The 14,763-nt window shown below is 40.0% G+C and overlaps 1 protein-coding gene across 1 annotated transcript; it reads left to right on the forward strand.

Annotated features, from left to right (window-relative positions):
* Nucleotides 1–1,660: 1,660 nt before the first annotated feature.
* ch25hl3 (cholesterol 25-hydroxylase like 3) lies at nt 1,661–7,107 on the forward strand (the record flags this gene model as incomplete). The annotated part of the gene is made up of 2 exons (XM_083902390.1): nt 1,661–2,224; nt 6,756–7,107. The coding sequence occupies exons 1-2, from the start codon at nt 1,785–1,787 to the stop codon at nt 7,105–7,107; spliced, it is 792 nt and encodes a 263-aa protein (XP_083758516.1). The 5' UTR covers nt 1,661–1,784.
* Nucleotides 7,108–14,763: the final 7,656 nt, after the last annotated feature.

Here is a 14,763-nt window from a genome sequence, read left to right on the forward strand (position 1 = left end):
GGAGGGAGGAGCGGGAGAAGGCAGGTACCAAGGCACAGTCGGAGACAATCAACACACGTCTTAAATCACTGCACCACCCTCGAAAAACTCAGTAAATACAACAGTGATGTTCCTGATATTTGAGAAGTACAAGAGTATATTTTTTCCATTGTCTTTGGCAATGTGACAAAATATGGAGGTTTTGGGAGGTTGTAAGGAGGTGCAGCCAGGACATGCCATCTATACAAATACTCTTAGATTCTAAACTCTTCTTACTCGGATTATATCCAGGAAATTACAGTATTGAGGGAATTTTCATGTAGGAGTCTGCAGCTGTGTAAACTTTTAATTGTCCTTATCCTTCATGACATTCATCGCGGCGACTCCTGCTCTATTACAGTTGCAAGGGAATCTTCCCTGCAGCATGAGTAAGCACCAAGAGTCAAGACAGGAAAGGAAAGACAGACTTTGCATGAGTGTAGAAAGGACATTGGATGTTTTCAGATAATGTTGATAAAAAGAACAATTGCTCTATCATGGAAACAAGTGGGTATGCCTAGTTTGAGTAAATGGATCTGTGAATCATCTACAGTTTTGCCCTTAAGAAAACGACCTACATTATCAGAAGCAAGGAGTCATTCTTTAATAACATGTGGGAGGCCTTCATAGGATATCTGGCACCTCTGATAGAAGAACCTGGGGATGAATAAATGGCGACCTGTGACGGTCACATGTAGATTTTTTTTTCTCGATTACTCGTTTGGTCCATAAAATGTCAGAAAATGTAAATTAAAAAAAATTGGGGTTGAAGCGTATACAGCAAGGCTATTCAACTTAAGGCCCACGACCATGTTATTTTACATGACTTTTTGAAACACTACGAAAATGAAACAAAAACTATTATACAGCGACTAGACAATGCAGGAGCACATAATATGTATAAAAAAGTGGATTTTGGGTTATATAAACCCATAAATACTACACAGTGTCCCTTTAAGGGGTGTCCCATTTCTAATTGACAAAATAACCCTCAACATGTTTTGAGGGCCAGTTAACATTAAGGGTTGAGCTTGAGGGTTAAGATGGGAATTGGAATTTGTCCTTATTCCAAATGTTGGTGGTACTGTAACTGTGGCCTTTTTGCACTATACGCAAATTGTATTGTAGCTGAATGTTGGTGGTTTCGTTACTTAATTTTTTAGCACAAAACTAGCAGCCATTTCAATAAATAAGTGCTTTATAATAATTAAAAACATTTAGTATCTATTTGTATCCGTTTACTGTACATGCAACACAAAATAGGGGTAGGTTGATCGGCCTACTGCCAGGACAGCCTTCTGAAAAGCTGGCTCTCTGGAACTTTTAGTTGAATAGCCCTGATATAGAGGATATACAGTGAATCACTAGCATCATCACTGCTCTCGCAGAATTCCCCGCACTTTCCCAGGAGCAGGAGCAGCATTTTCATGCTTTTATTTGTCCTCATACTTTATTGCATCCATCGCTGCTCCTCCTACTCTTATTACAATGCGGGGGAAACTTCCCGGCAGCATGAGTAAGCACTAAGAGTCGAGACAGCAGCAAAGGAAAGAGAGACTTCACATGAGAGTAGAAGGAAACAGAAAGTGTCCAAAAAAAAAAAGTCAGAACAAGCGAGTTAAGACGTGCAGATGTTCTTATGACTCTGCTGGTGCTGTTGAAACTCGAAGAATAACAGCTGCGCGCTGTCTTTGGATGAAGCGCAGAGAAAAGTCTGGCACATATGTGATGTGAGAAGATGTAGGAGGTGGATTTTTAAAGCCGTGATGTACGCGCAGTCTGCAGGGCAGGAGGAGGCGTCCACGCGTGTCCTGCAGGCTCCGTGGGAGCACGTGAGAGCGGGACAGGAGCAGGTCCTGCTCTCTCCGTACCTGCCCGCGTCCTTCGCCTTCCTGGCGCACGTTCTCTTCTGCGCACCGTTCCTGGCGCTGGACGCGCTGTGCGCCGTGTGTCTGCGCGTCCGCTCCTGGAGGATCTCCGCAGGCTCGCAGCGGCCGCCGTCTCTCCGCAGCTGGTTCGGCTGTTTTTGGACCGTGCTGTTCCGATACCTGACCGTCGTCCTCCCAGTCACCGCGGCGTTCCAGACCCTGCGCTCCCCCACGCTGCCCATGCTGGCTCCATCCTGCTGGGAGCTGTTCGTGGAAGTCCTCGCGTGTTTGCTGCTTTTTGACACGCTCTTCTTCATATGGCACTTCTCTATGCACAGGTGATCACTCAAGTCCTCAAGTACTCAAGTATGTATACATACATATATATACATGTATATGTGTGTATGTATACATACATATACATATACATATACATATATATATATATATATATATATATATATACATATACATATACATACATATATATATATATATATATATATATATATATATATATATATATATATTATTTATATATGTATATATATATATTATATATATATATATATATACATACACCCATATGTATGTGTATATATGTATGTATGTGTGTGTGTATATATATATATATATATATATATATACACACACACACACACATACATACATATATACACATGGGAATTTTTACTTTGAATATATTGAATGAAACCTTGAATATATTGAATGAAACCTTGAATATATATAATGAAACTTGAATATATTGAATGAAACCTTGAATATATATAATGAAACTTGAATATATTGAATGAAACCTTGAATATATATAATGAAACTTGAATATATTGAATGAAACTCGAATATATTGAATGAAACCTTGAATATATATAATGAAACTTGAATATATTGAATGAAACCTTGAATATATATAATAAAACTTGAATATATTGAATGAAACTCGAATATATATATAATGAAACTTGAATATATTGAATGAAACTCGAATATATATAATGAAACTTGAATATATTGAATGAAACTCGAATATATATATAATGAAACCTTGAATATATATAATAAAACCTTGAATATATATATAATGAAACCTTGAATATATTGAATGAAACCTTGAATATATATAATGAAACCTTGAATATATATAATGAAATCTTGACTGACGTCAGACTTCGCGGAAGTGCCTGCGGCCATATTGTGTAACGAGTGGATGCTGCAGCAAAAAGTGACAATGAGTCAGGCAGCTCGCAATCTCGTTGCAGCAATATTAAACAATGAGGACATCATTAAGACACTGGCGAATGCGTGTGAAAATCCTACTACAGTGTTTCCCAACCCACAGCCGTGCCATGTTTTACATATTTCCCTGCTCCAAAAACACCAGATTCAAATAAATCGTCAGCTCATCATCAAGCTCAACTTTCGTCAAAATTTTTTTTTCAAATTTTATATTTCAACTTTTGTCTAATTTTTTTTTTTTTTAATTCGGTTTTTCAAATTTTGTCTTTAAAAAAGGAAAACATTTTTTTAATTTTATTTCAAAAATGTAATGTTTCAACTTTTGTTAAAAAAGGAAAAATCTAAATGAATGTCTAATCTGAATCAGGTGGGGGTTTTTTTTGGAGCAGGGCAACATCTAAAACATGGCATGGCCACATTCCCTGAGGACCAGGGTTGGAAAACACTGCTCTACTATACACCTATTTACTCTCTGAGAACATGCACCTCACAGGGGTGCTTACAATGATGGGGGAATTGGAGCAATACCACTGGGGGCACTATCGAGTCATTAGGCTGGAAAATGTCTTATCTAAATCTCTATGATTTGATTTTTGATTTTAAGGTCACAAATCACTTCGATTCTCAATCTTTTAGCACAGATGGCTCTGCCATTTTTAGACTTATTAAATCCTCGATTCACCCTTTGCTTTACGTCGTTTCCATCAATATTCGATTGACAGTCGAGATCGTGACGCCCCTAGTTCTAGCACTACTTGGCTCGACTTTTCAAGTCGTGATAGTACCTGGTGCTTGAGCTAAGCTGATACTTTGTGGCGTCCACAGACTGCCGGCCACTGATCGGTCAGAGTGTCGTCACTGGAAGAGTCATGAGCGCGATGTGCGACAAAGGAATCGAACCCAACAATGTCGTCCTGTAGATCAGTTAAAAAAGACTTAAAGGTCCTGAAAACATGCGTTCATCTCCCAACATTTAGCAAAGCAAATGTCTAAAATCTCAATATCTAACAGAGGAGTCTGGTGTATTTAGCGACAGCACTGCTGAAAGCCGACGATCGTGAGATGAATCACAACCCGTTCAGCCGTATTCTAGTTCAGTGACTGTGTCAGACGGCGACTGTGCTCCGGTCATGCAGGAAGTACTCACTCTATCACTTTATCCTCCACATGAGAGTTGCGGGGGTTGATGTTGGCAGCAGTCAAATCTTTTTTAATTAACAGATGCTTCAGTAAACCAAAAGCATCTGCTCTAGTTTGTGTGTTCAACCAGCTGTCTTTTTTTTTTTAAACAATGAAATAAATGTGTGTCTGAATGTGTCTGAATTCAATTACTTTCTCGTTACGTTCTGATTATATTTCCAGAAAGAATATGGTTATTGTTTTTGTGTGAAGCTGAGCTGGATTTTCCGTATGTCATTAAACACATCGCAGCTCGGTGGACTTGCTCTAGTGTTATTGCTGGCCTTTCGTTGAAGCTGCCATTTCCTATTCGGTTATAACTTATAACTGACTGACGTGTGTCATCAGCCAATCAGCAACTTGGCACTCGACACGAGAAGAAATATTGCATAAAACTTTCATAGCGACGCAAAAGACGCCTGTAGAGAAGTGAAGGAGGTGACGTTTGTGATGGTAAAATAAAGAGTGCAGGTTTTGGCAAACATCAATTCATCTTTAATTGTATAGCACCGTGTGTGTGTGTGTGTGTGCCTTTGTCTAAAATACATGTATATATGTATGTATGTATGTATGTATGTATGTATGTATGTATGTATGTGTATGTATGTATGTATATATATATATATATATATATATATATATATATATATATATATGCGTGTGTATATGTATGTATGTATGTATGTATATGCGTGTGTGTGTGTGTGTGTGTGTATGTGTGTATGTGTATATATGTATATGTGTGTGTATATGTGTATATATGTATATGTATATGTGTGTATATATGTATATGTATATATGTGTGTATATATGTGTATACGTATACACATATATGTATGTATATATGTATAAAGTGTTATTCTAAGGTTACAAAATCCAAACCTTTTCTTATTTTAGATGATTTTACACTCTAACATACTTATGGGTAGTATATTCAATTTCAATACTATTTTATTGTCTTTTATTGTTTTATTGTATTTTCTATCTGTATACTATGTTAATTAGTATTGCACTCAGTATTTAAATGTGGGAATATTGTGATTATTTTATGCCTCCGTGGGTCTTTTTTCCCATGAGAAACTCACTCAGACAGGTCACAGTAGTACGATCGCAGGTGTGAGTCATTAAATTAACGAGGGCTGAATTCCATTTAGCTTCTTCACTTTTACTACGCCGCGTCGCCGCAGCACTTAGACTCCCGACTGCAGCCCGAAACGAGTAACACCTGTGCTTCTCTGGCCGTAAAACTATAATCGCGTGCAGTCGAAAATGCCTCGAGCTGCTTTACTATGTCAGCGGGGGAGCGACAAACAACAAAAACAAGCTCAGAACACGGATACTGTGGAGAAAATGAACCCACCTCAAATCACAAAACAAATATTCTCTGTTGTCCCCACAGGGACATTTGAGAGCATCTGTAATGATTCTGTTGTATAACAGACATTATAAATATAACAGGAATAATTCTGCCAGTCATTAACTTAACTATCCACCCAGAGGTCGTTAAAAACGACATACTTTTACCGTCTGGCCTTTTACTTTAATTGAAGTATAATAAGCTCTAAAAAAAAACAAAATAAATAACCACGATGGTGTTTCAACTTTTAATTAAAAGGATCTGAGTTTGTTCATCTCTTTTGTTTAAACTGGTACAAATTCCCACCGGGCTTTGCACATGATTGATTTATGGAATTAAAGGAAACACCAGGCAAGGTTTTATTTACCAATATACAACGATGGAAACAAATCCTTAAAAAATACCAGTCAGGTAAGGAAAGAACAAGAGGACACTTGCTCACAGACTGCTGCAAGTCTATGCTCACCTATTGCATAACAATTATTATTGTGTTTATTGTGCACTTAATTATCCAATGATTTAGACGTGCATTTCCCAAAATTGTGGGGGAATAAATATATTCATTTTAATATGATAGAGCTTAACAGAGAAAGGATCCCACACCTCCTCAGTATGGACAGAAGTGCAGTAAAATAACGTTTTATCAGGAAATCGTGTTATTCCGGTGATAAGAAATACCAAAAATGTCAGAAACCAGTTTGTCTCCTTTCCCGACTGCTGCACAGACACCAGGTGGTGCTCTTTTGTCCTCTTACCAAGTTAAGGCCCCGTTGAAAGACTATATATTATTATTATTTTTCATATATGTTTATCCTTTTATATTTTATAGTGTTCATTCTTGATTAAAAGTGTGTAAATGAAAGCCAACAGTTAAATGTATTTGGCGTTTTCTTTCATGCAAAGTACTGAGTTTCGGCCTATTCAGCATCTGCATGAGTGTTTATTTAGATAAAAAAAACAAATATGTAAGTCTGTGCACACCGCAGCATGTAGAAGAAGCAGAACTTGTTGATAAATCTTGACACGACTATAAACGTGAGTTCCTTGTGTGTGTGTGTGTGTGTGTGCCTCGTCAGGTTCCCCTGGCTCTACCACAACATCCACCAGCCGCACCACCAGCACCACGTGCCCTTCGCTCTGGCGGCCCAGGACGCCAGCTCCACCGAGCTGCTGTCTCTGCTGCTGCTGGCGCTGAGCAGCGCGTGGCTGGTGGGCTGTCACCCTCTGAGCGAAGTCCTCTTTCACCTCCTCAACAGCTGGATGGCAGTGGAAGACCACTGCGGCTACAATCTGCCCTGGGCTCTGCACAGAGTGCTGCCTTGTCTGGGAGGAGCCCCCTTCCACCAAGCCCACCACAGGCTGTACAGGGGTAACTACGCCCCCTACTTCACCCACTGGGACCAACTCTTTGGCACGTACCACATGTGAGAGATGACCCTGCTTACACGCAGCAGTTTGATGTTTACTGGCGACAATTGAAGGATTCGGTCTGCAGATGGATCAGATTTTCAAGATCACAATTAAAACAGACCATTTTTTGACTCGTGTGACCACAATATGGCACTAAAATGACTGTATCTGAAGACAATGTACCATATAACGACATCAAACAAGACTGTATTCAACATTCATTCATGTCTACCGATTTGAGGGTCGGAGGGTTGCTGGAGCTAATCCCAGCTGACACTGGGCAAAAGGTGCGGAACACCCTGGACCCATCACATTTTTTTTGGACATGCAAAAACCACTCAGAAAGGCCCTTGGTTGAACCTGGGTCTTTTTGCCATAAAGCAACTGTGCAAGCCACTCATCCACCATGTGGCCCATTTCCTTGTTGACTCCTTGACTGCCAGCCATTTTCAGCGCACAACTGCCAAGTGTTTTTATAGCATTTTGACTTGAGTTATATGACTATGTAAACACCGACACTACCAAAAGAAAGAGTAGATTCTCTTCTTTCATCAGACATCGTTGACAGTGAACAGGTTCTGTTTCAACCTTTGATCCGTGAGTTAATGTCTTTTTGCAGCGCTTGGACTCACGAGACTGTGAGTGCAGACAATGGTATTGGAATTGTTCGACAGAACGTGCAGTTTGATGTGGAACAGGAACAATGATGTCAAGTTAAATGTAGAGTCGTTTTTTGGGGGGTATTTTGACTTTATGGCAAGTGACGGGTGATTTAGATAAAGTGATTTAGATTTTCAAATGTGTTCAAATACAGTTATTAGCTCTTTTAAATAGGTTATGTTAGGTTAGGTTCAACTTTATTGTCCCTGATTGTAAATTTGTACGTTATGGTATTTCATAGAAATCTACAGTATGGGGATAAAGTACAAGTTTTAATATTATATTGTATTGCTTATCGCCCTATTGCACTAGACCTTGTGAATAAAGTGCTAATGTGCCAACTGGTTTATTGCACATAATTTGTCGGCTTAATGGAGGCAGGGACAAATTATAATTAAAGGCGGTTAGATTTGCATAACGGCTCAGGGAATCTGAGGTTCGTATTCAGGGAGGGGTCTTTTTTTATGAACTGCCTGCTCAGAAATACTCTGTACAGGCTCGTATTCTTTCCTCCCTCAGATTTTCATTGAGGTTTTGTACATGCCGGGCAGTTTTAATGGTTAGGTTGCCAAACCATGAGGTGATCCCCTATCCTATCTATTGATGCTCTCTACAATGGCACTGTAGAAAATCATCATGATGTGGCTGCTCATGCCGTACAATCTTGAAGTAGAAGTCGAATCAAATGTGACTTTTATAGCAACAGCTAGTGCACCACAGGAACTCCCCCAGCACTGTAGGTCTATAGCAGCATAACTGAGAGATGGTCCATGTTTCCCTGAGCCAGCTCTAACTGTAAGATTTATCAAAAAGGACGATTTTAAGTGTAACTTTAAATACAGAGAGTGTGTCTGCCTCCCGAACTGTCATGGAGCTGGTCACTGAAGACTCTCATTCTGCTCTTACAGACTCAAGTGAGCCTGAATTTTGGGACCTCAGTGATCTGTTAGGGTGATAAGGTAAAACTAAGTCTTTCAGGTGTGAAGGGGTCTGACCATTAAGACCTTTGTACGTGAGGAGGAGGATTTTAAATTCAATTCTAAACTGTACGAGGAGCCAGTTTGATATGTGATATCTCTCGTTCTAGTTCCTGTCAGAACTCGTGCTGCAGTGTTTTGAATCAACTGGAGGGCACATTTGTTCTCAACACTATCACTGTGTGTGTGTGCGTGTGTGCGGTTTGTCGCTAATTCAATACATTTCTTAAATTAGTCATTTTGTACGTGATTGGATAGTTATTTAAAGGTGCCATATGTAAGAATGTGGCCAAAAAACGGTTACTACATTCAAATTCAAAATACCGAGGTCTTTTAGGTTTTGTTTTCTGACATAACTGGCAACCCGTGGTCGCTCGGCAGCTGAGACTCTACTGACTGCAATGATTGGTAGACGGCAGTAGGTGGAGCCACATGCTAAAAACATGATTTCAAAACATAAACATGATTTGCAGTCTGCAAAATATTTTGTCTGTACTGTTGTTGTTGGTGAGTTCAGTTTGTTATATGAACATTATTCCTGAGTCTCTGTGACATATTAGGAGGATTTTATGGCCAGTTGCTTTAGATTTATTACATAATGCACCTTTAAAAGAAAAAAAAGTTTAGTATAAAGAAAAAGGTTTTTGCCTGATGAAGATTTCATGTTTTGGCCCAATATTCATCTGCCAAATATACCTGATATAACACCTGTATCTGAACCAAAAATGATTCCAATAGATCTACTACTAATAATAGCATCAGACCTGGATCCTGCTGCCATGGAGTCACACTGACCTGTAGAACAGAAGCACAATCTGGGTGAGAGGGAGAACAAAAACAACACCGTCAATAACATGGCACCAGTTTGCATTTGTTTGTTTTTTTTGTCTTCTGACCTCAACACTATACTCGATGCCTCTCGCCAACCAGGTGTGCTGACGGTGCTGCATTGAAGAACCACAGACCTGAGGCCTTGGAACCGCGTCTGTGACAGAGAGGTTTGACACTGGTACAGAAGAAGAAGATGCTGGAGGATTTTCTCCTGATGAAGTGAGTGCTTGCAGGATCAGGAAGTCCCACATTGTGAGGGGCCTCGCTGACTTCTTTCTTTGTTCTTCTACTTTATTAATCCCCTTAGGGAAATTAAATGTGTTCCCTGACTTCAAAACTCTAGTTCTCAAGTTTCAGCCGTCAGAACAACAACAGAACCTTATGACATTGGTAGTCTGTAGCTGTCTCTCTCTCCTTTTGATGCATTTGATTAAGGTTTGAGTTAATTCAGGGCAGGCTTGAGTTCAGTTTAACCTCTTGTCTATAGTTTGCTCACATTTTAATTGTGATCTAATTCTGCATCTTTGCATCGTTCGAATTAGCCGTGTGTGCTGTCACAGCGGAAATAATTAAATCATCAAATAAATACAAGTCTGTGCCTGATAACATAACGCACCAAACCATTCAATTCTAGATAGACTAGGTGTCATTTAAAAAAAATAAAAATAATAATTACAATGACAGATAGTTTGGACTATGATGGAATGGTTAGTGCGGTGTACTATCGTGTGCCATCTCAGGTTTAGACTTGTGCTGCTGCTACTGCTGTGTTTAGTGATTTGTGTGTTCAGTCTTGCTCCCGTTGGGATTTACGTAAGTAATCAAATCCATGTATGGGTTTTTGTTTTTTTTTTCCCCCACTTTCAGAAACAAGATACCTTCAAGTCACAATTTAAGGCTGTAACTTTTAATTTTAACAACCCTCCCATCTCCACTCTTTCAAACCAGTCAGAACCAACATCGCCCCCGGGGGTTAACTATGTGCACGGTTCAGTTAGCGTCATGTGAGGGGATCCGTATCTACGTCTGTGTAATGCACTACTATCACAGTGAGTGTATTATATCACAGGCAACAGCCTGTTTCATAACTAGTAATATTTTGTCTGTGGTGAGTTAGAGTAATTCCTTTTAACAGAAGCACAGTCATGTGCTGAAAAATCAGTCTGAGCTTTAAAATACTTGCCCAGAATGAGCATGTGAACTGCAAGAGAAAATGTGTTTTTCATTAACCGACGCTTCACAATGGGCTTTTTTGATGTTTCGCAACACCGGCGGATCAGCAAATGGTTGCTCAAACCGGGCTTTTCCTCGGGTCTTACAGGGGGGCTTCGAGGAAAGAGCGGGAGAAGAGTGCTTGGGTGGTGGTGATGCCGAGAGATGGAATGATAAACATGTGGCCCAAAACGGAAACAATCAGACCTTATTACAGACCTCGACGTCAGTCGGGGCGAGTCATGCAGCTTCGGGGATGACACACCAAAACACACGTTCGCAGCAACACGTCGACGTCTTGCAAAGAAACACTTTGTACACTGTAAAACATCCAGCTTGTTTACCAACCGTTAGGTGTGCTCCTAAAATCACCACGTAGACTAAGGGTGAATTCCAATTCCTTGCTTAACCCTCAATCTTAACCCTCAATCTCAAAAATGTGCGCTCCCTCTAGTGCAAGTGCTGTCCCGATTCTCAGAAAAATTAAGTTGAGGGGCAAGTTTAAGGGCTGTATCGCCCTCAATATTGACATTTTCCGAGACCACCCTTGGGAGCAAGGGCTACCCAGAATGCATTGCGTGTTTTCACATAAGAAAGATGGCGTAGAAAGCAGCGAAGCGAGTGCGATACAAATTAAGTATTTTCTTTGTTAATAGAGATATAAAAATGATGAAAACCATTGTATTATCTTAGTTTAGGCCCATATTATGGATTACTGACGTCATTGTTGAGTCACATTTATTTTTATTTCACGATCTTTTGTCAATAAAGCGATCGTTTGCTATCGTTTACCCTTCAATAAGTCGTGGTGTGTGGTAACTGTCAGCTGAATATGTCCGTGGTTGTGGTATTTGTATGAGTATCATCTTATAACTAACTGACAACCTAATAACTTGACTGACATAAAATAATAAATAAATAATCGTGACGTGTGTTCTTCTTCTTCTTTTTTGGAGTTGACAGACTGGACGCAGCTTTCGCGTTATTCTGCCCCCTACAGTCTGAAGACGTATCTGCATTTAAGGGGTGTCCCATTTCTAAGTGACAAAATAACCCTCAACACTTGGTTTTGAGGGCCAGTCAAGATTGAGGGTTAAGATAGGAATTGGAATTGGCCCAAAATCCTGCCGTGAGGGTAAAATACTTTTTTTGACAGATGCAGCCATGTCAAAACAAGAGAAAGAAAAAGCACAGACCACTCTGCAGTGCTCCTTATCGTCAGAGTAAATACCAACGACTTCCTATTTCACCACATTTCCTGAATGTTTGCCATTCATTGACAGAGGCCAGTTTTATAGTTCGTCCACCATACTGTAAATATTCAATTAGTGAGCTTTACATAGCAGAGACCGCCTGTTGTCCCAGTGACTGGCTGAGGTTCCTTGCTCTCTGACATGTAACCATTTTTAGACGACCTCTGCTCTCGTCCTACATGGGAGGTCAGTCAGTCAATCTGGGCTTTCTGAAACTCATTCCCCACTCCACTTGTCATTAGTGGGCTGATGCCAAAAAGCTTGTAGCAGGCTTCCAGCAGCATCATTAGATCATTTCTAATGGCATTTTTAAACGTGCAGCTTCAGCTACGACAAACAGTGTGGGGGCAAAATGGCTGATTGATGATAGATCGATAGATAGATCGATTGATATTTGGTGCATCTGAGGTGGAAGTTTGATGTACCACCATTTATTTTAACCTTCACTAAGGAAGGTCTGTATTTGGACACATTTGTCTTTTTGTTTATGAGCTGTGTAACTCAAAAATTAAAGGTGCATTATGTAATAAATCTAAAGCAACTGGCCATAAAATCCTCCTAATATGTCACAGAGACTCAGGAATAATGTTCATGTAACAAACTGAACTCACCAACAACAACAGTACAGACAAAATATGCGCATTAAAAAAAAATATTTTGCAGACTGCAAATCATGTTTATGTTTTGAAATCATGTTTTCGGCATGTGGCGCCACCTACTGCCAGTAGAGTCTCAGCTGCCGAGCAACCACGGGTTGCCAGTTACGTCAGAAAACGAAACCTAAAAGACACCGGTATTTTGAATTTGAATGTAGTAACCGTTTTTGGCCACATTCTTACATATGGCATCTTTAAATAATATATCTGGATGAAATTTTCTGGGGATGTAGTTTATGATCCAATGAGTAAATTATTGGATTTTGGTGGATTTGGGATTTTAAGCAACTAACAACCTTGTGAGTGTATTGACACTGTGGCCTGGGTAGGGGTACTTTTCCTTAGAAATAGCTATTTTATATACATATTTAATAGAAGTGCACAAATATCTCAAACTGCATCCACTTTATACCTTAAAAATACAACCTCATTATAAATATATTAGTGTCACATACATGCTTAATTACACATACACCAAGTTTAACACGTTCCAGAGCTATTTGATCAGTATCCTTTATTGATATTATTAGTGTATGTGAGTAAATCCCAATCACGTTAAGTGTTCCTATAAACTGGAGCTTTGTCTTTTGTTCACATTCACAAACAGGTTTTGCAGTCACAGCTGTCAGCGTGAGCAGCAGACCATCCATTTTGTTCATTAGCAGACGTTCCTCTCAGTTTCCCATGGTTCTTTGTTTGTGTGTCGTGTATGAACCGTGACCCTCGAGCTGATACTGTCAGACGGAATGATCTGAATGTGAGCTGTGCAACACATTATGTGTTTCCCGTGAAGGGTTGGAAAAGAAAGGTGACGGAGTGATGGTTGCTTCATGGAAATAGACCATAATACAGTTTACTGTCAAAATAATTTGGAAAGATTTTAGTCTTATTTTCACTCTGAATAACGTGTTGTGCAAATTGAATCAACAGGCACATTTTCATTTTCCATTCATCAGGTCCTTTATTATTTTACAAATTGTTACCATCGCTCTTCTCAACAAAAATCATTTTGTGCAGCAAATGCTTTGTCATGGTTACAAAATCTACTCTACACTAAGTATCAAAGTTACATTTATATCAAATTTACACATATATATATATATATATATCTACTCTGTTGTAAAAATTAATAAATTAGAACAATAAATAGTGTTTTAATTGACACAAGCAGCAGAGGTATCAAAAGGCTTTAAACTAAAGGAAATAATAGTATTTTCTTTGGGGTTTCCAAACAGGAAGTGCCCCCATTTACACACTTGGTTTTAGCTTACAGGTGATAATGTTTTTTTTAACATAAAATTGATGGATGACTTGGCGGAAGAGTTATGAGATATGTTGGGGGTACATGATGGGTCAGTGAGTTGAGCTAGTAAAACATTTTTGTGACCTAGGAATGTGAACAACCTCTGCCCCCTTGTTGTGTACCCCCAACCTTCAGCCTCGCCACCTTAAAAAGACACCCCCCCCCCCAACGACGTCCAGTTCGACGTCCAGTTCTCCAAGTCACTCAAATGTTTCTCAACCCCCAACACCTTGCTATCACTTTAGCTAGGAGGAAGTGGAAAAGAGGCATGTGACGTGGGAAGCGGGGTTTAGGGAAGATAACCCTGCCACCACGACCCCCACACAGCACCTACGTATCAGAGGCTGCAGAAGGCAGGAGGTGGGCCCACAGAGTTTATGTCTTGTCAGGTTGCCTCTGGGAGGTCATTTCGCTGCACCAGGACACATGAAGTGCTGATTAGTGTTCGCATCAAGTGGGGAGTCCAGAGATAAGTAGAAAGGAAGACAGATGTCAGGGGGGAAGTAGAGGGAGGGGGAATGCTGGCCCACTAGTTCCCACCAGGCTTCGCACACTCGGATGTACTTGGTTGGGTCCTTGGGAAATCGTGATGGTCACTGTTAGCCACCAACGACTGCAGATCAGCAGCGCATTGTCTCTCCGCTGTCTTTGGCCGTGTACTTTGTTTCTGTTTTGCCCTTCAAAACACTTCCACATCGAGTTGCATGAACAGTGAATGTGCGGCTCCAGTCTCACTAGAGAGATTGCGACAGCTGTCCCTTTGTCGCAAAAACATTCTTCGC

Source organism: Microchirus variegatus (assembly GCF_963457635.1).
Source record: "Microchirus variegatus genome assembly, chromosome: 16".
Lineage (NCBI taxonomy): Eukaryota > Metazoa > Chordata > Actinopteri > Pleuronectiformes > Soleidae > Microchirus > Microchirus variegatus.